Here is a 24,861-nt window from a genome sequence, read left to right as displayed (position 1 = left end):
GTATTAATACTACAAAACTGTAACAAGCTGTCTTTGTTTCATGTTGTCCAGTAACAAATTAAAAGGTTAGGGTGCAGGTTGTTAAATTTAGCACCAAAGTGAGTGATAAAGATGGGAAGATCAAAGGCAAAGACGATGATAGAGCAAAACAATGGAAGCAGATTCGGTTTAGCCATTGGTTTGGTTTGCAGACAGTTTACAAAGCCAGCTAAAGAGGCAGAAGTCTAATAAACACAAAATCTAAGAGCAAGCGAAGTTTTTATTCTTTTCAGATATGTCCTTGTGCACGCCACTTCTTTTGCAAGAAACTACTCACCATGAGCTCGACGCTGCAACTCGGATACAACCTGCTGTAGAGACTGAACATCTCCTTGACACACTTAGACAACTCCGGGTTTCTGAGCTGCGTAGGTTCGTTGTCTTCAATGACGACGTCAAGCCTCTTCAAACCTGGAAAATAGTCCAAGAAATGCTTTATCATGGTCATCTCTTTCATCGTTGCTCGAAACCCCTGAATCTCCAACCTATTCACCGGACAAGCCCTGAGTGAACGACCTTTGCCTTCCCTAGATATGCAGGGACAAGCATCCCCACACTTATCAGTTACATAATGTAACAGACCCTGAAAGGAATACAAAGGGAAACATAATAAAAAAAACTGCTTCTTAACACATGTAAGTTTCATGGTTTGCAAAAATTCTACCTCAAGGATTATAGTTTCTAAACGCGGACAGTTCTTAAGAAGAGCTGGCATTGCTTGCCATCCTCTACCCTCTTCACTCGTAATGCCTAAGAACTTGAGGTTGTTGAACACTGGCATTGTATCACAGCATTGGGAAAGCACCTGAAAACAAAGACATTAATGTCACACAAGTAAACTAGACAAGAGAACATAACAGACAAGAAAAACTGAACCTCGAGAGTATCAGCAGTGAAGGAAAGCTTCTGAACATTCTGTATCCCATTCATGAGCTTCACCACATTACCAAAGTTGACAAGAACATTACCCTCATCCTCAACCTCATCCTCCTCCTCCTCCCAAAACTCATTGTTCGGCTCTCTTAGTCGCTTAACCTGTTTATCAGTTAGTATAAGATTGATAGTAGCATCACACAACTTCTTCATATTAACCAACGGATAGTCTTCCGCAACCAAGTCATAGTAGCTTAACACACGCAGGTTCGGAGTATCAAAAGAAACGCTAGTCGGATTCACAAACTCTTCACACCCCGTGCCGTGGAGACTCATCGTTCTCAGGGTGGCACTCGACACAGTCACATCCGACTCTCTCCACTCCATGCTACCCATCCGCAGCTCCTCAAGGGCAGTGAAAGAAGGAATAAACTCTTCAACCTCGCCGCAGAAAATCAAGTCAGAGTCAATGCTAAGACTCTTAAGCACACCTAAGGCTAAAGAATCGCTCCAGATTCCGCCCGGCCACCACCAGTCAACGCAATGCTCGCTTCTTAGATTCAGCTTAACGAGCGTCCTACTAAGGAACAACTCTCTAGGCAACTGGTAGCTATCCTCTTCGGTATCCTCGCAAGTGAAATCAGTGAAGAGGCTGAGGTCCGAAACGCCGCGTTGCAGGACGTTGCGTATCCAACGGTTGACGGTGTCTGGATGGATGCCGGTGATGCATTTTAGGGAGAAGGTGTTGATGGGAGAGTCGCCCTGCATAGCGAGTACGCTGTCCACGAAGCGGACGAAGCTCTGACGAATGTGTTGGCTCTCTCCTTTGCCATGTTGGGGATGGATGAAGAGGGAGTCGTCGATGTCGAGGTTGGGATTGAGTTTCCAGAGGTTGAGCCATCTCTTTGAGAGGGAGGAAGTCACAACGGCGGACTTTGTGGGGAGGAGGGAGAGGATTTGATGGAGAAGCTCGTCTGGTAGACTGCTGAGACGATCCATCAGAGAAACGCCTAGCTCTAAAATAGTGGGCAACAAATAAAAACACAGTTACCTAAGCAAATAGTAAGAGAAACATAAGAGGTGAGTAAAAAATTGAGCAATGATCCTAAAGTTAGGGTTTTTAAGGGAGTGCATGAAGTGAGAGGTGAATATATGGAACTACAAGCAAGGACATAGAAGAGAGTACATACCCAGAGGAAGGTGGAGAGGAAAGTCAGAGGCTTTGACTCTGGAGGAAGGCTAAGAGGACATGAAGGTTTAGAGACTTGAGAGCGGCGGATGGAGAGGCAGAGTCGAGAGTCTAGAATGAGTGTCGGTTCTATTTTATCATTTTTGTTTTTTAATATCCCGGTTTAATTTGGCAAACAAACCGTGACCTTTGAAACAAGTGTAATAATAAGACAACTCAGCACAAGTAGAGATACCGGCAAAGCCCACAGGGTTTCAGTTACTACAACATAACTGATCTTTTTTTTTTTGGGCAAACAACATAACTGAGCTTATGAGTCCCAAAAAGATGTCTCATTTTTTGACAAAAAGAGTTGGCTACAAAATCACAAGAGTACCCTTGTGTTTTTTTGAGTTTCTTGTTTCTATACCAAGGTGTCTCTCTCTACTGTACAACAGTACGAATGACATACAACATAACCAAGACCTTTTCTCTCATTTCCAGAAACACAAGCTTGATGCAATAACTTTGCATCCATTATTCAATGATGCCAAAGTCTGTCTTGAGTAGATTTGTCTAAAAGCCCCTCTTCTGCAACATTTGTGTGTTGCAGTAGCAGTCTTTCGTGCTGATTCTGGTTTGTTCCATGTCCTTTTGAGGTGGTGGATGTTTTATTTACAGGCCCACCAAGAAAGATCCCCCCCCCCCCTCCCCTCCCAAGTTAACAACTTACTCTTTTTTCCCAGTGACTCAGTTGAAGAAGTACTGTGATTTGAGCACTTCCTTTAAATCGAAACCACCTCTTTTTGGTACCGGAGGAAACACCAGATTCGGGTATGACTCTTGGAAACTTTGGAGTAACTGGATCAAGAAGAAAAACATACGAGGCAGTTATCAACACCAAAGCTTCAATGAAAGTCACACGTTCAATCTTAAGCAGAGAGAGTTATAAGGAGACTTACATCTTCAAGGATGGGTGTGCTGTAGAGCTCAACGAATTTCTCTCTAAGTATTCTGTTCATTGTGTCAACATCACATGCATGCGTCCAGTAGGAGTCATGCACACCTGCAAAGTTTAGGCCAGCTTCCCGACATGCAACCGCAGTCATCATCATGTGAGTGCCGTCCAGCGAGTGCACAAAGTTTGGAGGAAACGCTGTTCTTTGTTTCCTAACATCCACCTGAGGGATTAAAAGAAATATTTTTAGCGTACACAGATCATACAAGTGGGAATCTTGCTCATTGCTCATAAAAGAAAAGAAAAGAAAAGAAAAGAGGCTTTTTACCGTGTTACCCTCTCGCTGCAGAGCCAAAACCTGAAGAGATGTTCTTATCTGCAACCAATCATTAGTCAAAATATTATTGGCGCCCAGCAGGATGATGATGAATGATGACTGCGTAGCTTTACTTGAAACACTTACCAGATGTCTTTCACTTCTGCAATAGGGTTGCACAACAGGAAGTCCAAGAGGTGTTGTCCATCGCACTGGATGATTATCTGTAGCGATTATCTGTAAAGTTGACAAGCCAAAATAACAAAACAAAAACACAGTTCTATTAGGTTGCTAACTAAAAAACTGCAAAGTTCATAACATGATACAAGACCGTACCTTTGCACAATCACCAAGCCAGCTCATAATGGCACGTGCCGCTTCAAATATCTCTCCCAGGGCGGCTAGTGTCACCTGAGAATAAATGTTTTTTCTTAAGTAAAACCAGAAAAGATTAAAATTATTTGCGTGAATAATATTATAACTCTTTTCTTACTTTTGCTGAGTAACAAGCCGCAGAAAATAACATTCTCTCGTCAGTGATAACACCTTTCTCCTCTAACCTCCTTTTGATTTGTTCACGCGCTCCGACATATGTGACTCCATATACCGACGTCATCACCGTCTGCTTTACCAGCTTCCTGTCCACCTGAAAGTAGAAGAAAACTTAGCATCTCCCGGAAAGATAATGGTTTAAAAGGAAAACCACTGAGACTCACTTGATTGATAAGGATCTTTGCCAATGCAGCGGTTGGGTTCGACTCAGGATCCTTGCTGCTGTCCTTCTTCATTATTTCATGGACCCTATCTCACCACAAGCGAAGAAGAAAAGAGAGAGAGAGTGACAAAAGAGGAAAATCATCAGAAACAAACGCATGGTATGATTCTAACTCCGAATAAACGTATTGACAGCATCGCATGATATGATTACTACCTCAATGAAATCTCAGAATAGACATCAGCTGGTTTTTCTCCCGCAACTAGATTAACTGCCGCAGCTTCAAACTGAGAAAAGCCAGTTTACAAGACGATAACTATATGAGATTGCATATGACTTTAAACAAGACAAAAGGCATAATAGAGAACTTACACTATCTCTTCCCAAAGCTGCATAATGTTGTAGACCATTGCATGACCCATCCTGCACATAACAAATGATTTAAGAAAAAGAAAAAAAAAGTAGATTAGGAGCTAACAAATGAAATATAAATTTTTATGGGGCTTACCTGATGTATAGGCAAGTGGGAGATTACAGAGTAAGGAGAAGGACTTTTCAAGGCCTGTGCCAGTACTACACAAGCAGCTAAACACTGAAACGGATCCTCAGCCTTCAACCACCATCGTCTCCCATGAATAGCATTTTCAGCTGAGTCCATTATATCATCCAAATGGTTTTCCACAAAAGCCAGACGCCCCTCGTGCGAAAGCTTTTCAACACCGCCTGCGTAGAGGTTCGCTAAATGTATTTTCAGCCAGTACAAGCCTGACTTTCCAAGCGGTCGTCCTTCAGCAAACTCAAGGGTTCCACGGCAGAGATCAGAACTCAGATGATTCAGATGAGGATGCATTGGGTATGCACGGCCCCTGAAGTCGAGATTGTGAGGGTAGTAGAATCCTTCCTCGTCTTTCATTTTTCTAGCCACCTGAACTCATTAACTTCAGTCCATATATTCTCTAGTAGGCCAAGACAGAACAAAACGAATTTCTTACAGAAAGCTTGAGCTCAACATCACATCTTAGAGAATGTCTCTCTCTGTTGGTCTTCTTGGCCTTTCGTACACTCCATTTCCAGGATTGGAGTTCTTCTGGATCCTCAGAGGAAGGTTTCTCTGGTATGGGAACCTAAACAGCAAACAAGGTTGGCTCTTAAAATGAAACCCTGAAAAGTAAAACCTATAAGAATCCTATTTACTTACGTCTTCCCGATTAACTAAGCCTGCAATGTTGCCTCCATCAGCCCAGAGCCTTTCTACCACATCAAGTATTTTCCTATTAACTCTCCACTTGGTGTTCCCAAGTGTATCCAACGCCTGTTCAAGTTACGGTTTTAGAACATTTATGTAAAACACTACCAGAAAGAAACAGCAAACACACATAATATAAAAGCAAAGATACAAATGTACCTCAAATACTCTATGGGCAGTCTTGGAACTAATATCTTTAAGTGCATCTTGCTGCTTTTTGGATCCATGAGTACGCATAATGTAGGAAGGCAAAAACAAATAACCACCCTTGTCATATCTACACATAACGTGTGAGCGTGAGGTTTTTCAGTAATAGGGGCATGATTAATATGTAAGGGAATAAAATCTAGAGCCAAAGAACAAAAAGGATTTGATCAAACCATACCCTCTCCATCTCTTTGGTGGTACCAACATTGGAACATAAGGAATTAACATATGCTTAGCCTGCATGAGAGACAAGAACAATGAAAGATCATTTACTAGTTCATATATGACATAGCTATAAATCAAAGAGACATCTTAACTCACAGATTTATCCAGTCCTGCAAGGAGAAGCGAGTCACATTCAATAACCCCATATCTCCTCACCAGCTTTGACCTACAAAGTCCAAACTTCCAGAGATAAGCAAACTTATAGGTACTCATTACACTAGTACGATGTTGAATATGGATTACCCTGGATACTTGGTGACGGTTTTAAATTTGTGTCTGAAAGCAGGTCGAAACTCGGGTATAGAGTCTCCTGACTGGGTCAGTGGAGGTTGCACATAAGCTGTTTCCATCAATAGTTCTAGCAGACGGCTTCCAAGCTGAATTTTTTTCTGATATGAGTCCAACCATAAAGACTGTCATCAAAAGAGTTTAAAAATGCCACAGACCTTAGCTTGTGTAGCTCGCCCCCATGGTTTGATACCTTCACTTTTCACCACTTTTAATGCATCAATAATCCTTTTCCTACGAATCAAACTGTTGACACGTTTCCTAAGCAACTGCTTATCCTTCAACTCCTCCTGTGAGTCCCCTGCATTGTTCTTCCGAGTTCTCTTCAAGAAGTTATGAATCCTCACCTAAAAAAAAACCAAACCAAAAAGGCAAAAACCACCACTCATTCATAACTGCTTTACTTCTCCAATAAACTATACTAAACCCATACCTCATGCTCTATAGCTATGCCAATACTAACAGCAGCTTGAACAACTTGGATACACCCATCCTCATGTCCAGACATAACCAAACCCATCATCTTATGCATCACAATAACAGCCATTTTATCAGCAGGCAAGAGCTCGATGTGAGGCGCATAAGCCGCTCTGACCTTCTTGCTCTTGTTCTTCTGCAGCCTCTGCTCCCTCTCTATCACCTCTTTCAACGGCTGGAACCAACCCAGGAACATGTGTTTCACGTAAGGCAAGTTGGGAGCGAGGCTCTTCTCGCACATCTCCTTCTCCAAGTCTCTGTACTCTTCAACCATCCTCTCCCAGGCCTCTGTCTCCTCCTTCACCTGCCGCCTCCTCAGGGAATCGAACTTCCTCTTGTCGATGTCCTTCCGCTCGATCTTCACAGTCATTTTAGTCAGACCCTTGAGGAACAAGGCGGAGATCCATGGTGGGTCTTGCGTGAAGAGCCTCCTCGTTGCGGAAAGTTCGTTCCTTTCGACGGGATTCTCGGTAAAGGCGGCTCCTTTGATGGCTCCGGCGAAGGAGTCGTGGCTCTCGAAGGTCTCGATGAGGTTTCCGTGGAAATGGACGGTGGTGGGCTTCTCGGTGAGGGAGAGAGAGGTGGAAGAGGAGGAGGAAGAAGCTGCTGAGATCGGAGGTAGGAGGCGTTTGGTGGGTTTGCGGCGGAAGAGGGCGGAGGAGGAAGGAGGTTTAAGCCAGGTGACGAGGGAAGTTTGGGGGTGAAAGAGAGAGGTTTGGTATAGGGAGAGAGAAGGAGAAGGCGCCGCGGGGGAAGCCATGGGAGGAGGAGGAAGGTGGAGGAGATAGAAGATAAGGTCTTATGAACATTTGAAGAAGAGAGAATAGAAATTTTGTGAAGGGAACAACAATCCAACAAACCTCTCTAAAACCTCTACTCTTTTGTTTTTATCTCAATAGATATTTCTCCCTAAAAACAAATTTCCATTATATTTCCAGAAATTAATAAAAAAATGAACGTTAAAAAAACAGTTCTCACAAATGATTTTTTAAGGTTTATTTACTAAAAAAGTTCACAATAAAAAAAAAGAGTATTTGTACTCTCTACACACAACTTCCTTTCTATTTGCACTTCATACTCTATTTTCCTTCAATTTTTTTCTCCCTATCACTACCATTTTCCCTCAATTCAATGGTATCCCATTCTTTTCAGTATATTGAGCTAATTTGCTCTAAAAAAAATGATCAAAAAAAGTCTCATTAAAGAGGTAAAAAACTATTCTATCATTGTTTTATAGATACTTGAATGTACATAATTATTTTAATAAATAATAAAAATAAAATAAATATTTTTTTCTTATTTTTCCGAATAATTCATTTTTGAATTCGAATTTTTTTATTTTTGACGGTATTTGCACAATCACCGGTCTTTGTCCTCTTTAGTTCTTGTATAATATTCTTACATTTTTTCATCTTATTAAAAGGATCCGCTACACTTTAGATGGTTGAGAGCGTGCACCACTATATTGTTTTCTTTTGTCTATGTTACTGTCTAGAGTTTGAAACTCTGCTTCATCTTCTTTGCTACGGATTTCTCGATCAAGAGATGATGTCGAGTCCATCTGCTTCAATGGAAACAATATGTCTGTGCACAAGTCCAAACCAATTTCAATTTTCAATTTTCAAATACAAAAACAAAGAGACTAGAGAATGCCAAACAAGTTTCTAACTCATATCAAAATATAAACAAGTCAAATAAGCTTCTTTTTAAAAGATTAAACTTTTTTCAAATAAAAAAAGAAGAAAATATCGACATAGACTCGGACCAAGAAAAACTAAGAAATAAGAAGAAGAACGTGCGATTGATTCCTTAGAAGCTCAGATGGAGCCGAATAGAGAGAGTCTAAACAATTTATAAAGGTCAGATTGTATATTGCAGTCATTATGAGGTTAAATCGAAGAAACCTTTTTGGAAAACTAGAGTTCTTTCGACACAGATAAGAGGAAAAGCCAAGGTAGAATCGAAGAGTCAGACATATGTATAACAAGTTATGTGTTGTCATTAAACTCAGTTATGTCCGGGTTTTGAATCAGATAACAGAATATACCCGACCCGACCTCCGAACTGTTGGTTTATTAAAACCTAGTCGGATTTTCTCTTACATCCATGACCGGTCCGAAACCGGTAATTTGGTTCGGTTAGAGGTTCGGATTTCGGTATAAGTTAAAAACGTCCAAACCTAGCAAAGACTCATAAAATTTTAAAATTTTGTCTTAAATAGAAAATCCACAAAAAATTAATATTATTAAATGAAATCTGAAAGAGTTGAAAAGTTCTATTAAGTTTTTTTTTCGTATGTAAAAAAGAATGTTTTTAAAAATTCATTTAGAATGGATATAAATATTATTGTGATTCTGCATTTATTTCTAGTGGAAACTTAATTTACGGTGACATTATGACGCCCATTAGGTTGTTGACACTAATGTTTAAACTATGTCTGCTGTAAAAGTTTGGTTTGATGCATCATGCACTGGTTTGCATAGCTTATATGAATTGACTCTGTTTCTCTATTACCAAAAAGAACACACAAGTACACAACATAGGGAAACGAGAAAGAAAAAAAAAACACAATGTCGACTCTTCTATTTCTCTTCTTGGTTCTATTCATCCCCATTTTCTTCTTATTATACACCAAGAAGATCAATAACATGAAAGATAATCTTCCTCCAGGCCCAACAAAGCTTCCAGTCATCGGAAACCTACATCAGCTCCAAGGGTTGCTTCACAGATGCCTTCACGATCTCTCGAAGAAACACGGACCCGTGTTGTTTTTGCGTCAAGGTTTTGTCCAAATGGTGGTTCTCTCATCGAGTGAAGCAGCTGAAGAAGCTCTTAAAACTCATGACCTTGAGTGTTGTAACAGACCTATGACCATTGCCTTATTAAAGTTCTCTCGCAATGGTAAAGACATAGCCTTTGCGCCATATGAGGTTTCTAGAGAGTTACGCAAGCTTTCCATCCTCAACTTTTTAAGCGCGAAAAAGGTTCGATCTTTTAGGTATATAAGAGAGGAAGAAACTGACTTGATGATCAAGAAACTGAAGGAATCGGCTCAGAAGAAATCTCCCGTGGATTTGAGCAAAACCCTTTTTCACCTATCTGCAAGTATTGTATTCAGAGCCGCCTTTGGACAGAGTTTCTTGGAAAACAAGCATATCAATAAGGAAGAGATTGAAGAATTGATGTATGAAGCTCAGAGGATAAATTCTTACAAATTCTCAGATCTTTTCCCCATCGCTGGTGTTGGATGGTTTATAGACTTTGTGTCTGGACAACACAAGAGATTTCACAACGTTTTCAGCAAAATTGATACTTTTCTTAATCTTATAGTTAATGATCATCATCAACTGAAGAGCCAAACTCAAGATCGTCCTGATATAGTCGACTCACTCTTACATATGATACATAAACAAGAACAAGATGAATCTTTCAAGCTCACCATTGATCATCTCAAAGGAATCATCTCAGTAAGCAAATAATCTCTTTATTATTATTATTTTTATTTTTGTTGTCAAGGAATCTCTCTTTAGTTTAAGTTTCTACAAATCTAACATAAATATCCATCATCTAATTAATGTGTTTTGGTTGACCTAGAATATATATATAGCTGGAGTAGACTCAAACGCCATCATCATGATTTGGGCAATGGCAGAGCTCGTTAGAAATCCTAGAGTCATGAAAAAAGCTCAAGAAGAGATACGGACTTGCATTGGAATCAACTCAAAGGAGAAACTCGTGGAAGAAGATCTTGATAAGCTTCAGTACTCGTGGAAGAAGAACAAGGAAGATGTGGACATGGAAGAAGCTGGGTATGTCACTACTGTTAAGAAAGTTCCACTTGAGCTTGTTCCGAGTCCGATCTTCGCCATTGGTGGGGTAATAGAATCTTGAGAAATGAGCAAATCTTTAGCTGTGTAATGGTTAATGTTACTATTTAATAGGTACTAACCTGCTATGTGCATGGTGATAATAACTGTACATTTGTTTTTCTGCAATTAAATAGTTGAGTGGTGAATAAATGCAGTACTATCTGCATTGTTAGTGACTCATGTAATCTGAATTTGCTTTGCATATTCATTCAAAGCCATAATCTCTCACAATTCTTTTTTTTTTGACAACAAACACCATGTTTTATTAATTCAGGACGAAAAGGTTAGCTTGTGTGGCTAACCACGTCGGAATCAAAGAGTTTACATGGGAGAAAATAGAATTTTGGAGACGAGCCCCTTTAGCAAGGAGGTCGGCTCTTACATTCTGTGTACGCTTAATAAACGAAATGGAAAAAACATTAAACTCAGAAACCAAAAAGGTGAACTCATTCCATTCTGAAGCCAAACTTGGCCAATCTTCTTCTTCATGTATCAGCTTTACCAGCTGTAGGCAATCCGATTCGAAAGACATCGAAGTATAACCTAGTCGCAGAGAGTTTTTCATTGCACAAAGCAAGATATTAAACTCTGCATGAAGTGGGGAAGAAACTTGATTCATCCCAAAAGAGCCGTAGGTATGAGACCCTGGCTCGAAATCAAATACACATCCACCTCCAAAGATGGTTGAATTCGGCACCCAGGATGCATCCACTTGGCATCGAGGTAGTGGTGATTCATTCAAAACATCAGTACTGGTAGTTGTTGTTTGCGCTTTATGTGGTGATAGTATTTGAGCAACACGCCATTCTTCTTCTTCGCGATTTGCATGACATACTAAAAGAAATATGATAGAAAAATTTTCATTTGAGAGATTTTCATGGTTTCGTGAGAAACTCATCTTCCACGTGTCACTTGACTAATGGTTCAATTTATTTTTTCTAAAAATTATATAATTGATACCTAATATTTTTTATTTTTGAAAAAACTTATAAAATCTTTACCATTAATGCTTCTTATACGTTCTTTACGTTTTAAACAATGTTCAAAATTTGTTAGGCGGTAATTAGGGGTTCTACATGAGATTATTGATTAGATAGACATCTAAACCGATTTTTTAAACGTCTAGATCAATTTAAAAAAAAAGTTATAAATTCTTTTTTAGACCCGATTTGTCATTTAGGTGGACGCCTAGCCACCGCCTATACCAATTTTTAAAATATTGGTGTCAAGTTATATGTAGTTTAAGATTGTTTTGTACATATTAAAAATAATTAAATATTTAATATTACTCTTATTTGATTATTAAAATTTTATAGCATTTTAATTTTTTATACGTTTTGATGAGAGGTAAGAAGATAAATCAATAAAAATAACTTTGTAATCATAAAACAACACTTAAATTAATGAAATTTTAGTCTTTGAAGAAAGTAGTTTGTAAAGTTTTTTCCATATTTTTTAGTGAAAAAAACATGAACAAACAAAAAATAAAATTACTAAAGTACAGTTTTATATATGAAACCCACTAAAATACTTTGATCGGAAACCAAGTACTGTAAAAATGTTGTAAAGACTGTAAAACATATTTACAACATAATCAATCATTTTTAGCAAAAACAAAAAAGAAAAATATTCAATCATATATATAACACTAATGGCATTGTGTGGTGGGCTATGTTTATTAATCAATAGTATTATTTCAGTGCTTAGCTACCCGATTATAAAATAAAGAGCCATTTGTTTTAGGTCGGCAAAACTGAAATGTCACGTGGAATGCCACATCGGACACTGTAGAGGATACACCACCTCTGTAGATACAGTTTGATTCGTTGTTATGATACCTGCTTAATATATTAACGTATAACATCCACTAATCTCACTCTCAAACCCAATTCCACGAACGTGACTAGTCTATAATCTAGTCTAGCAAAATAAAAGGTTAATTTAAGGCGTTTTATAATATAAATTGCCCAAAACATATGATGGAGTTAGGCCTCTTAGGCTATAGTTTTCTTGCTGACATGCACACCACCTACAAAAAGAAACACGCCTCAACTAAGGTAAAGGATAAAGCTAACCACACGGCATATACTTAAATACGTATAAATACTAATGATCACGTGGCATTTTGTTCACACCATACTGGTTGACCTTATAAGTCAAACATCACAGGCGCCAAACGTTCATATAAACGTTTCATTTTTCTTCAAACGGCAGTTAGGCACAAACATTTGATTGTCAAAGAGATACTGTCTCTCTTCGATTGTATATCTCTGTCTATACAATATATATATGTGTGTATAGTCAAACACCATCTTTGATTCTTTTTGTCTCAATTCTAAAACACACACACAAATACAAAAGTAATGGATTCTTGTTCTTTGTTGTCTTTCTCGTTCTTGATCATTGTCATGACCGTTCTTGCTTCAAAAGACAAGGATGAGTTAATAAAACGTGATCAAAACTCTTTGCTTTCTTTCAGATCATCCATTGTTTCAGATCCTCACTCTCTAAGCACGTGGGTCTCTTCTTCTACTTCATCATCATCTGTTGATGTTTGCAACTGGTTCGGTGTGAAGTGTAACAACGACAGCACTCGAGTGATCGAGCTCGACATCAGCGGTCAAGATCTCAGAGGCGAAATCTCACCGTCCATCGCAAACTTAACCGCTTTAACCGTTCTTGACCTCTCAAGAAACTTATTCACAGGAGAAATCCCACGTGAGATTGGGTCATTACATAAAACCTTAAAGCAGTTAAGTCTCTCTGAGAATCTCTTACAAGGAAACATCCCACACGAGCTTGGTTCGCTTAACCGTCTCGTTTATCTCGATCTCGGAACCAACCGGTTAACCGGTCAAATCCCGGTCGAGCTCTTTTGCAACGGCTCTTCCTCGTCTCTACAATACATTGACATCTCTAACAACTCTCTAACCGGAGAAATCCCTCTGAAGAACCACTGCCACCTCAGAGAACTTCGGTTTCTACTTCTCTGGTCGAACAAGCTGGTCGGGGACGTACCGCCTTCGCTTTCAAACTCGACAAATCTCAAATGGATCGACCTGGAATCAAATCTCTTAACCGGAGAGTTACCTTCACAAGTCATAACCAACATGCCACACCTTCAGTTTCTCTACCTTTCTTATAACCATTTCGTTAGCCACAACAACAACACCAACCTCGAACCCTTTTTCGCCTCTCTCGCCAACTCCTCTGACCTACAAGAGCTAGAGTTAGCCGGAAACAGCCTCGGAGGAGAGATGCCTTCTTCCGTAAGGCACCTCTCCGTGAACCTTGTGCAGATTCATCTCGACCAAAACCGCATCCACGGCTCTATACCTCCGGAGATATCAAACCTTTTGAACCTGACCCTTTTAAACTTGTCTAGTAACCTTTTAACCGGTCCGATCCCTCGCGAGCTCTGCAAGCTAAGCAAGCTCGAAAGGGTTTATCTCTCGAATAACCTCTTAACCGGTGAACTCCCTGTAGAGCTTGGGGATATACCTCGTCTAGGTCTTCTTGACTTGTCAAGAAACAAACTCTCTGGTTCGATCCCTGATAGTTTCGCTAACCTTTCTCAGCTGAGAAGACTTCTTCTCTACGGAAACCATCTCTCAGGCACTGTCCCTCGAAGCCTTGGCAAATGCATCAATCTTGAGATTCTTGACCTCTCTCACAACAACCTCTCAGGGAAGATTCCTCCCGAAGTAGTCTCCAATCTCAGAAACCTGAAGATTTACCTCAACCTCTCGAGCAACCACTTAACCGGGGCGATCCCTTTGGAGCTAAGCAAGATGGATATGGTTCTCTCCATCGATCTATCTTCCAACGAACTCTCGGGGAAGATTCCACCTCAGTTAGGAAGCTGCATCGCATTGGAGCATCTGAATCTTTCGAGAAACGGTTTCTTCGGTCCTTTGCCTGCTTCGTTAGGCCAGCTGCCGTATCTGAAAGAGTTAGATGTGGCTTTAAACCGGTTAACCGGAGCTATACCGCCTTCTTTTCAACGGTCTTCGACTCTCAAGAACTTGAATTTTTCCTTCAACATGTTCTCCGGAAATGTATCTGACAGAGGATCGTTCTCTAAGCTGACTATCGAGTCTTTTCTAGGAGATCCTCTCTTGTGCGGCTCTGTGAAAGGGATGCAGACATGCAAGAAGAAGCACAAGTACGCCGTTGTCCTACTACCGGTTCTGTTATCTCTGATAGTAACTCCTTTTCTGTGTGTTTTCGGGTACCCTCTTGTCCGGAGATCAAGATTTGGGAAGAATCTAACAGTGTACGACGAAGAAGAGGCGGAAGATGAAGAGAAACAGAACACAAAGGACCCGAAGTACCCGAGAATATCATACCAGCAGCTCATCGAAGCAACGGGAGGGTTCAGCTCTTCTAGCCTGGTTGGTTCAGGGAGGTTTGGTCATGTCTACAAGGGAGTTCTCAGGAACAACACAAAGATCGCGGTCAAAGTACTTGATCCAAAGACCGCGGTGGAATTCTCAGGGAGTTTCAAAAGAGAATGTCAGATTTTGAAGAGGACTAGGCACAGGAACTTGATCAGGATCATCACGACCTGTAGCAAACCTGGTTTCAAGGCTCTTGTTCTGCCGTTGATGCCAAATGGGAGCTTGGAGAGACACCTATACCCGGGCGAGTACTCGAGCAGGAGCTTGGATTTGGTTCAGCTTGTGAGTATATGCAGCGATGTCGCTGAAGGCATAGCGTACTTGCATCATTACTCACCTGTCAAAGTCGTTCACTGTGATCTCAAACCGAGCAACATCCTTCTTGATGATGATATGACCGCTCTGGTTACTGATTTTGGGATTTCAAGATTGGTTCAAGGCGTCGAAGATACGGTCTCTACTGATGATTCAGTGTCATTTGGCTCAACAGATGGATTGTTATGCGGATCAGTAGGTTACATTGCACCAGGTACACATTCTTAACAACATCATTAAAGTTTGTCTTATTAGTCTCTAAACATTATTATTTGTTTTTTTTTTAAATCAGAATATGGGATGGGGAGACGTGCATCGATCCATGGAGATGTGTACAGTTTTGGGGTTCTCCTGCTAGAGATTGTGAGTGGAAGGAGACCAACGGATGTTGCTGTCAATGGAGGATCAAGCTTACATGAGTTTATTAAGTCTCATTACCCTAATTCTCTAGAGGGAATCATTGAACAAGCGTTGATCAGATGGAAACCACAGGGGAAGCCAGAGAGGTGTGATAAGCTTTGGAGAGAAGTCATATTGGAAATGATTGAATTGGGATTGGTATGTACTCAGTATACTCCTTCAACTAGGCCTAACATGCTCGATGTTGCACATGAGATGGGACGGCTCAAAGAGTATCTCTTTGCTTCTCCTTCTCTTCTCCATAATCAACCTCAAGGAACACAAGGAGAAGCTATTTCTTGATGATGGTTTATGAATCATTTTTGGTGATTTTTGTTGAATTCATTAGTTTAATTGTTTAAGAAAAAGAGTGAGATTTTGTGGATTAAAGTCTTTGATTTACGTCTTCCTTTTTGGTTTAAGATCTGCAAACCCATATCTTCTGATCAAGAATTAGCCAACCAAATCTTCTATTTCACATTCATTAGTTAATTATTTTATATTAAAGATTTGGTGGGTTTATGTGTAATAATGATCATAGCTTATGTATGTGCTATGATTCTAGCAATGAAGCTTCTCCTAATCTTTCCATTACATTGTATTCTAATCAATAAATCATTTTTTGCCTAACTTTGGATAAAAAACAAAAAATTATGGCAGAGATTTCTATTGCAAGTGGAAGCTGATGTCTATCTGCTTAATCTCTTCACAGTCCTGATCAACAGTCCTTTATTGGTCTAATAATTTTATACTAAGTATGCGCTAATAGGTGACATCAACATCAGTTGTTCAAAAAAAAAAGTGACATCAACATCAAACAAAGGTCAACAAGCCATCATATTTGTCCCTTTATGCCATCTTAGGAAGCTGATGAGTCAAGAAACAGCCAATCTCATGAAGAGAAAAATAATATAAGGAAACCAGTAATTTCTTGTATATACATCTTTATCAGTTTCATTATGATAAGTTTGATTTTGCAGCAACAATCAAGAAATTCTGGATCATTGGTGGTAAAAACACACATAAGAATCTCAAACTTTTTTATTGGTTTTGATATACAGATTTGAAATTTACTGATTAAAGCTTCAAACTTGTCAAATGTCAATATACTATTTCTGTATTATTGTCACTAAAGTTAGTTGTATTAGAAACAAAGTTCTATCTTAAAAATAATAATTGGGAAAAAGAAGATGCTATAGGACATACTAGAATGTGATGATGAGGTAGGGGCAAAAGGAAAAAATCACACTGATTTTTCAAGGTACTTATCAAATCAGGATGCGCACACAATGAGGAAGGTATAAACCCGTAAATGACAAGAGAGTTTGCTTCCTGAGAGTGACACCCAGTAAGCTACACAGAGACAATGAGTAATCACAAAGTTGTGGTGAACTGAAAATCTTGCCTTCATTGATAGTGACTGAAACAAAAGGATTTTATTTTCTTATAAAGTAGTTGTGCCAATGAAGAAAAGGTTTTGAGATGGTGAAGGATATCCGCTCAGTTCCAGAATGAGCATGAAAAAAAGAAGAAGATAATGCTAAGACAGAACTAGAAGAAGTTTGGCCAGATAGCAACCACAGTTAACATTGGTTCTAACTGCAACTAACCAAAGAAAGGACTTCATCTATTTGCTTAGGATTAGATTATTTAACCATAGAGGCTTGTGGCAGAAGAAAAATACTTTCTCCGGTTCAAATTAATTATATGATGTTTTAGAAAGTGTATGTTGTTTCAAAATATAAGATGTTTTGAATTTTAAGGTTAGCTTTAATTTTATTGGAAACTGTTCAACCAATAAAATTGTACAGCATTTTTTATAATTGTTTAAATGATTTTAAAATTATATGTTTAAAGGTGCTTTTTGAATAATGTAAATTTCTTAATCTTTCACTACAAGAAAACAGCGGTATTCTGACGGACGTTCCGACGGAAAATGAATTCCTCGGAATATACCGAGGAATTTCCGAGGCAATTCCGAGGAAACACAAAATTTGGCTTCCTCGGAATTTCCTCGGAATATTCCGACGGAATTCCGAGGAAAATTCATCTCGTCGGAATATTCCGACGGAATACCGAGGAAACTAGTATTCCTCGGAAAAAACCGATGAATTCCGAGGAAATATTATAGACGTTAGAGAGCCGTTGGAGAGCCGTTGGGGGATTTTAAAAATTCCGAGGAAATTCCGACGAACTAGCCGTTTGCATCGGAATTCCGTCGGAATTTCCTCGGACTGTCGGCAGGATTTCAACTATAAATACAAGCACCCCTCTTCCTCTTCATTCACTCCATATCTTCATCCTCCCTCTCACTTTCTTTACACACGAATTTGATTCATAAAAAACATGTCTTCTTCAAATTATTTTCGTTCTTGGATCGATCGACCTCATTTGGATCCGAACACGAGATTGCTTACGGAAGAATACCAACAAGGTATAACCGAATTCATGGGGTTAGTTCACCGACAACCGGAAGCAAAAACAGTATGTTAAGATGTCCTTGCTCTAATTGTAAAAATAAAAAAGTTATTAAACAATGGGATGTTTGGACTCATCTATATTTGAGTGGGTTTACACGAAGTTACAAAATTTGGTATCATCATGGAGAAACTGATTATGAACATGGTAGTACTAGCGAACCTCAGCCAGCGGTTAGATTAGAAGATCCAATTAGAACGGATGTAGATTACGGTGTAGGTACTGAGCAGATGGTAAATGATCATTTTAGAGGGGAAGATTTACCCAATGCCGAAGCTAGGAGATTTTATGATATGTTGGATGCTGGAAAGCAACCATTGTACGAAGGTTGCAGAGATGGTCATTCAGCTTTATCATCTGCTACAAGATTGATGGGCATTAAGACGGATTATAATTTGGCTGAAGACTGTGTGGATGCGATTGCTGATTATGTAAAAGGTATTCTACCCGAAGATAATGTAGCTCCTGGCTCATACTACGAGGTTCAGAAACTCGTAGCTGGTCTTGGTTTATCGTATCAGGTAATAGATGTATGCAGAGACAACTGCATGATTTATTGGAGGGCGGATGAACAGCGGGTTTCATGCAAATTTTGTGGGAAGCCTCGTTATAAAGATACGAGTGGAAGAGTTCCAGTACCATATAAAAGGATGTGGTATTTGCCTTTGACGGAAAGGTTGCAGAGGCTGTATCTGTCTGAACGCACAGCGCAACCAATGAGATGGCATGCGGAGCACTCAACAGATGGTGAGATCAGACATCCTTCAGATGCAAAAGCGTGGAAGCATTTCCAATCAAGCTATCCCGACTTTGCGTATGAGAGAAGAAATGTCTACCTTGGATTATGTACTGATGGTTTCAGCCCGTTTGGCAAGAGTGGAAGACAGTATTCTCTATGGCCAGTCATTCTTACACCATACAACCTACCCCCAAACTTGTGCTTGCGACGAGAGTTTTTGTTTCTCTCGATTCTCGTTCCCGGACCAGAGCATCCTAAGAGATCACTTGATGTGTTTCTTCAGCCACTAATATATGAGTTGCAACAACTATGGGCTCAAGGTGCTGAAACATACGATGTTTCGTGTAAAGAAAACTTTCAAATGCGGGCAGTACTAATGTGGACAATAAGTGATTTTCCAGCATATGGTATGTTATCTGGATGGACAACGCATGGAAGGCTATCATGTCCATATTGTCAAGATAACACTGATGCTTTCCAACTAAAACACGGAAGGAAAACGTGTTGGTTTGACTGTCACAGGAGATTTCTACCACCAGATCATCCATATCGTAGAAGTAGGAATTTGTTTACGAAGAACAAGAGGGTGTTTGACAGTCCACCTCCGGAAATTCGTGGGAAAGATTTGAAGACACAACTTAGAGATTTTGGTGCAGAAAGGACGCCAGACGTCGGTGGACATGAGCATTTTCCGGTAGATGGTGTTGGAAACCTACATAACTGGCACAAAAAAAGTATTTTTTGGGATCTGCCATACTGGGAGGATCATCTACTAAGGCATAATTTAGATGTCATGCATATCGAGAAGAACTTTTTTGACAATCTCATGAACACGATCCTTAATGTTCAAGGTAAAACAAAGGATAATTTGAAGTCAAGACTCGATTTAGTCGATATATGTGATCGTTCAGAACTTCATGTTGATGAGAGTGGTAGGGCTCCTTTTCCCATATACCGACTTGATGCAGCGGGAAAGGATGCGTTCTTTGATTGGATTTCAAACGATGTGGAATTTCCAGACGGTTACGCATCTAATTTGCGTAACTGTATCGACAGAAAGGAAGGAAAGTTTACTGGCTTGAAAAGCCATGATTGCCATGTAATGATGCAGCGCCTCCTTCCGTTTGCCTTCAAGGAACTATTACCACGAAATGTTCATGAAGCAATTGCAGGGATAAGTGGTTTCTTCCGCGATTTATGCACAAGATCAGTGACTCTTGAAGGTATTGAAAATTTGAAGACTAACATAGCTGTGATTCAGTGCAACCTTGAGAAGATATTTCCTCCCTCATTTTTTGATGTTATGGAGCATCTTGTTATTCACCTGGTAAGAGAATTGGAACTTGGTGGTCCTGTGCAGTATAGATGGATGTATCTGTATGAGCGGTATATGTTCCATTTGAAGAAGATGGTGAAAAATTTAAGTAGGGTGGAAGGGTCTATAGTCGCACAGATGATCAATGAAGAAACTTCAAACTTTGCCGAGTACTACTTTCCAGCAGAAGTTCAGACCAAAAACAGAAGACCTGCTCGGCATGATGATAGAGGCGAACGGGCAACATATCATTGGAAGGTTCCAGACATTTTCACAGACGTTGGACGACTTAGCGGAAAACCAAAGGACCGTCGACTTACTGATCAGGAGCGCAGTCATTTGCAAACATATTTACTCACCAACTGCGAAGATGTTCTTCAATATGAAAGGATTTTCATGGCAGAAAAGCGGTTAGAATATAGATACGCCACAGATGACGAACTAGAAGAAATGAAGCAGAGAGAATTTGGTGGATGGATGTTTACTTATGTGAGTGATGGTTTGGCCAGAGGTGAAACATTTGACGATTGGATACGCGAGATGGTCGTTGGACCAAACTTTGTTGTGAAGTCATATCCGAGATTTTGTACTCGAGGATATGCATTCACAACTCAGAAGAGGAGACGTTCGAGTACGACTTACGATGCTGGTGTTTGTTCTGCATCAGGAGATGATGTATACTACGGACACATAAATGAGATTTTGGAAATCAAGTATTTGGGCATGGTTGGATTGCGCTGTACTGTTTTCTATTGTGACTGGCACGACAACACTCCAGATCGAGGTGTGAGAACAGATGCATTTGGTGTTACATCAGTAAATTCAAGACGGAAGCTGCAATATTATGATCCTTTCATTCTTGCTTCTCAGGCCGATCAGGTTTGTTATATCAAGTACCCCCGGGTAAGGAACAGAGATGATCCATGGGTTACTGTTACAAGACTCAACCCGAGAGGCCGAGTTCAGGGAAGTTCTGAGCTGGAAGACCCACTACAACCAAGCACATCCGGCAACTTAAGTGCAGCAGAAGATTTAGGTGGAGTTGGCCTTGTAGTCGATTTAACCGACTTCGGAGAAGAAGCCGCCGTTCACGTAGAGGATGAACCAGTGATTGGAGAGTTTCACCAAGATCCAGATTCAGATTCATCTGGTGATGACGACTCGGAAACAGACTAGCGTCGACCTTTTTTTTTTTTTTTTTAAAGGAAAATTCCGAGGAAATTCCGAGGACAAATAGGTTTTCCTCGGAATTTCCTCGGAATAGATCTTCTCGATTGAAAACCCAAAGTTCCTCGGAATTTCCTCGGAATTTTCCGAGGGAATTCCGAGGAACTCTTTATGTTCGTCGGCATTTCCTCGGAAAATTCCGAGGAAATTCCGAGGAATTGGGGATTTGATTATAGATTCTTTTTCCTCGGAATCTCCTCGGTATATTCCGAGGAAATGCCGACGAACATAAGGATCTCCTCGGAATCTCCTCGGTATATTCCGAGGAAATTCCGAGGAACTTGGGGTTTTAAATTGAAAACAACGTTTTACGGATTGAATAACACGTATATAACCTTCATTAAGTGTCATAACCAGATTATGATGTTTGGAACTATGAACTTTGGTGTTTTATCCAATAACAAACACTTTTACGATTACATGAACGAAAACCACACAACATAAGAGAAACACTTATACACTTTAATAAACGGTAAAGGGAATACTTACAATTATTTTTGAAATTGTGTTATTTCATGGTTTATGATCATCTATACAAAGAATCCTCAATGGTATGCATTATAATTGTATAAGAAATGAAATACGGCGAAAATAATCGATGTTTTAAAACCCCAAACCCTGGTTCCTCAGAAATTCCTCGGAGATTACCGAGGGTATTCCGAGGAATCCTTGTTCGTCGGAATATTTTCATTTAACCGGGTAACCTAGCCGCCAAATATTTCGGGAAAATTGAATCAAAGAATTCCGAGGAAATTCCGACGGAAATATAAAATATTTCCGAGGAAATTCCGACGGATAGTTTCCGTCGGACCCCTCATAATATTAGGGCGAGCCCGATCTTCTTCCCCATTTCTCTCTTTCTCTCCGCGCCGCACAGCCTCTCCTCTCGCGATTTCCGGCGACTCCACCGTTCTCTCTCGCGTTTTTCCGGCGAATCTCCCCTAATCCTCCCCCATAATCATGTAAGAACCCTATCCCACTCTTTTAGGTTAGATTTGTATGGTTTTTAAGTAGATTTGATGATTTTGGAATGAGATTTATAGATTTTGTTAGGGTGAATGGTAGATTTGTGTAAAATCGAGTTTGATTATGTATTTCACTTGATTTGAATTTTTTTTTTAGTTTTTATTAATTTTGTGGTTATAAAAATCGAATTTGAAATTATATATATATATTGAAAACGTTTTTTGTATATAAAATCTATTTTTTGCATTTTAAATTCATTTATATATTTATTAAACATTTTTAAAATCTATAAAACTTTTTTTAAGATTAAAAATCATTTATATAATATTTAAAAACATTTTTTTGTGGTTATAAAACGTTTTATGTATTTTATATGTAAAATATAAATTTCTATATTTATTAAACATTTTTAATATTATGAAAACTATTTTTGTAATTATTTAACATTTTAAACATTTTTAAAACTATTTTTCGTTATTATTATGTTTTTGGGATTTATTTAAACTATTTTTAAAATTTTTAAACTATTTTTTATTTATTAAAACTTTTTTTATTAATTATTAAACTATTTATATTTTTGTGATTAAAAACTATAATTTTTAAATATGTTTTTTTTTTAATTTACAGGTCTAATGATGATCAGATCCGGCCTCGCCAGCGTCGTAGCCGGGGTGGTATGGGGAGCCAGTCTCGGGGTTCTTCCAGCCATGTTCAGGATTCCGTTTCGCCCCACAGCTCATACCATACATCTCCCTCTCCATTACTCGCTCCTGCTGCTCCCGCTCCCGCTGCTGCACCCGCTCCTGGTCCCGCTGCTGCACCCGGTCCTCTGGGAGTGATGAGCGTTGCGGAGTTGGTTCGACAGCCCGGTCGTGACCATCTTCCCTATCTCACTGAGTATCCACATGGACATGGTCAAACATGGTAATTTAAACTTTTATTTTTTATCCTTAAAATTTGATTGATTATTAATAATTTGTTCTTTTTATTAGGTTCAACCGATCCGGGAACGGGATCAGCGCATGGATCAACCGTATGATGTACTCTGCCCTCGACAAGGGACATCCGACTTTCACTCACTTCCCCGTCGAGAAGCAGCATCTGTGGTTTCGTCAGTTTGCGGTAAGTATTCAAATTTTTACTTATATTTTTTATTTATTAAAACTATTTTTTGTGATTATTAAACTATTTTCTATATTTATTAAACATTTTAAATATTTTAAAAACTATTTTTAATTAAAACTATTTTTTATTAAAACTTTTTTTTTGTAATTATTAAACTATTTTCTATATTTATTAAACTATTTTTTATTTATTAAAACTATTTTTTATTTATTAAAACTATTTTTTATTTATTAAAACTTTTTTTTTTGTAATTATTAAACTATTTTCTATATTTATTAAACTATTTTTTATTTATTAAAACTTTTTTTGTAATTATTAAACTATTTATATTTTTGTGCTTAAAAACTATTTTTAAACTATTTCAGCAAGAATTCAACTGGAATTCCGATGATACGCTCTCTATCTATAACCATTTTGTCCATAAAGTTATGGACAACTATGGGAAGCAGATGTACGAGTGGAAGAAGAAGTGGGAAGCAAACAAGGTAGTTTTTAATTTATTAACAATTTTTAATTTTTTAAACTATTTTTTAAATTATTAAACTTTTTTTTTTTAAATTAAAAGGTCCCAAAGTCGATGAACGACACGGTATGGAAGGAGTTGTGTGAGCATTGGGATAAGGAAGAGACGAAAGAAACTTCTTCCACCAACTCCAACAACCGCAGGAGCGACCGTAAAGGGAAGGGCATCTACAAGCATAACTTGGGTGTCCAATCTATTGCCACTCTCGCGGATCGCATGGTAAGTTCAACCGCTTTTTCTTTAATTATTTAAGTTTCAGAATTTTATTTTTTATGCATTTTTTCAAATTTCTAATGTTTGTTTAATTTATTTTTTTTTCAAGGCGGAAGAAAATGAGGGCGAGCCGGTTGATGATCTCGCCCTAATGAAAAGGGCGTATACCAACAAGAAGACCGGTCAGATTGATGATGGTCTTGTGAGGGACGTGGTCGACCTGGTCCAAACTCAGGTGTACGACGAAGTGTCTCAGCTTCAAACCGATGATGACGATTCGACGGCTTCGACCAACTTGTCCCGGGTTCGAATCAACGAAATCGTTGAATCGGTAAGTTTTTTTTTTAAAAGTTCAATTTATTTATTTCTTGATTTTTATTTTATCATCAATTTATATTATCTAAATTTGGTTTTTTATATTTCAGTCGGTTCCAAAGAAGAAGGGACGTATGGTCGGTTTGGGTCGTCGCTCCCGGTCGGCTGCTCCTTCTTCTGCACCACCGCCATATGTTGATCCGGAAGTTCTTACGGCTCAGCTGAAGGACAAGGATGATCGGATATCTGCGTTGGAGACCCAGATGGCAGCTCAACAGGCGGGCTATGAGACCCAGAAGAGGCTCAACGAGCAGATGATGGAGATGATGAAGAGGATGTACCCGAACGAGGTGTTCCCGAACATCCAAGACCCGTAGTTTTTTTTTTTTTTTACCAAAAACTCTGAATGTTTTATTTAACTTTGAATATTATCTACTATGTTTTATTTAATGTTTTATTCAATTT

The 24,861-nt window shown here is 39.0% G+C and overlaps 4 protein-coding genes across 5 annotated transcripts; 2 read left to right on the top strand and 2 right to left on the bottom strand.

Moving 5' to 3' along the window:
- Positions 1-120: 120 nt before the first annotated feature.
- LOC125578529 (F-box/LRR-repeat protein At3g58930-like) lies at positions 121-2,272 on the bottom strand. Of its 2 annotated transcripts, none has more exons than XM_048741475.1 (4): positions 2,103-2,272; positions 916-1,928; positions 704-844; positions 121-622 (listed from the first exon to the last, which is right to left on the bottom strand). In XM_048741475.1, the coding sequence occupies exons 2-4, from the start codon at positions 1,909-1,911 to the stop codon at positions 269-271; spliced, it is 1,491 nt and encodes a 496-aa protein (XP_048597432.1). In that variant the 5' UTR covers positions 1,912-1,928; positions 2,103-2,272; the 3' UTR covers positions 121-268. The 2 variants fall into 2 exon arrangements, with proteins under 2 accessions (XP_048597432.1, XP_048597433.1); XM_048741476.1 differs by having other exon boundaries at positions 916-1,963; positions 2,103-2,255.
- Positions 2,273-2,414: 142 nt separating this feature from the next.
- Positions 2,415-7,385, bottom strand: LOC125578528 (DNA-directed RNA polymerase 3, chloroplastic). The gene is made up of 18 exons (XM_048741474.1): positions 6,469-7,385; positions 6,194-6,382; positions 5,991-6,124; positions 5,844-5,913; positions 5,701-5,759; positions 5,475-5,592; positions 5,268-5,381; positions 5,062-5,193; positions 4,578-4,994; positions 4,442-4,492; positions 4,286-4,356; positions 4,071-4,155; positions 3,848-4,000; positions 3,691-3,765; positions 3,502-3,591; positions 3,367-3,414; positions 3,043-3,261; positions 2,415-2,941 (listed from the first exon to the last, which is right to left on the bottom strand). Exons 1-18 carry the CDS (start codon positions 7,270-7,272, stop codon positions 2,831-2,833), a joined length of 2,940 nt encoding a protein of 979 aa, XP_048597431.1. The 5' UTR covers positions 7,273-7,385; the 3' UTR covers positions 2,415-2,830.
- Positions 7,386-7,414: 29 nt separating this feature from the next.
- On the top strand, positions 7,415-10,615 carry LOC125578531 (cytochrome P450 71B4-like). Its single transcript, XM_048741478.1, has 2 exons — positions 7,415-9,979; positions 10,107-10,615. Exons 1-2 carry the CDS (start codon positions 9,083-9,085, stop codon positions 10,401-10,403), a joined length of 1,194 nt encoding a protein of 397 aa, XP_048597435.1. The 5' UTR covers positions 7,415-9,082; the 3' UTR covers positions 10,404-10,615.
- A 2,109-nt stretch (positions 10,616-12,724) lies between these two features.
- On the top strand, positions 12,725-15,941 carry LOC106415608 (putative leucine-rich repeat receptor-like serine/threonine-protein kinase At2g24130). Its single transcript, XM_013856360.3, has 2 exons — positions 12,725-15,310; positions 15,389-15,941. The coding sequence occupies exons 1-2, from the start codon at positions 12,745-12,747 to the stop codon at positions 15,796-15,798; spliced, it is 2,976 nt and encodes a 991-aa protein (XP_013711814.2). The 5' UTR covers positions 12,725-12,744; the 3' UTR covers positions 15,799-15,941.
- The last annotated feature ends 8,920 nt before the right edge of the window (positions 15,942-24,861 follow it).

Source organism: Brassica napus, chromosome A9, assembly GCF_020379485.1.
Source record: "Brassica napus cultivar Da-Ae chromosome A9, Da-Ae, whole genome shotgun sequence".
Lineage (NCBI taxonomy): Eukaryota > Viridiplantae > Streptophyta > Magnoliopsida > Brassicales > Brassicaceae > Brassica > Brassica napus.
This window is presented reverse-complemented; position numbering and strand designations above follow the sequence as displayed.

What these genes read in the sequence shown, in the direction of transcription:
- LOC125578529 (XM_048741475.1), bottom strand. Translation starts at nt 1,911, where the DNA reads ATGGATCGTCTCAGCAGTCTACCAGACGAGCTTCTCCATCAAATCCTC. An exon ending in TCACTGCTGATACTCTCGAG is followed by an intron (nt 845 to 915) that starts GTTCAGTTTTTC and finishes CTTTGTTTTCAG; the next exon opens with GTGCTTTCCCAATGCTGTGA. An exon ending in TAGAAACTATAATCCTTGAG is followed by an intron (nt 623 to 703) that starts GTAGAATTTTTG and finishes TATTCCTTTCAG; the next exon opens with GGTCTGTTACATTATGTAAC.
- LOC125578528 (XM_048741474.1), bottom strand. Translation starts at nt 7,272, where the DNA reads ATGGCTTCCCCCGCGGCGCCTTCTCCTTCTCTCTCCCTATACCAAACC. An exon ending in GCATAGCTATAGAGCATGAG is followed by an intron (nt 6,383 to 6,468) that starts GTATGGGTTTAG and finishes GTTTTTTTTTAG; the next exon opens with GTGAGGATTCATAACTTCTT. An exon ending in CAGCTTTGGGAAGAGATAGT is followed by an intron (nt 4,357 to 4,441) that starts GTAAGTTCTCTA and finishes GGCTTTTCTCAG; the next exon opens with TTTGAAGCTGCGGCAGTTAA.
- LOC125578531 (XM_048741478.1), top strand. Translation starts at nt 9,083, where the DNA reads ATGTCGACTCTTCTATTTCTCTTCTTGGTTCTATTCATCCCCATTTTC. An exon ending in ATCTCAAAGGAATCATCTCA is followed by an intron (nt 9,980 to 10,106) that starts GTAAGCAAATAA and finishes TGGTTGACCTAG; the next exon opens with AATATATATATAGCTGGAGT.
- LOC106415608 (XM_013856360.3), top strand. Translation starts at nt 12,745, where the DNA reads ATGGATTCTTGTTCTTTGTTGTCTTTCTCGTTCTTGATCATTGTCATG. An exon ending in AGTAGGTTACATTGCACCAG is followed by an intron (nt 15,311 to 15,388) that starts GTACACATTCTT and finishes TTTTTAAATCAG; the next exon opens with AATATGGGATGGGGAGACGT.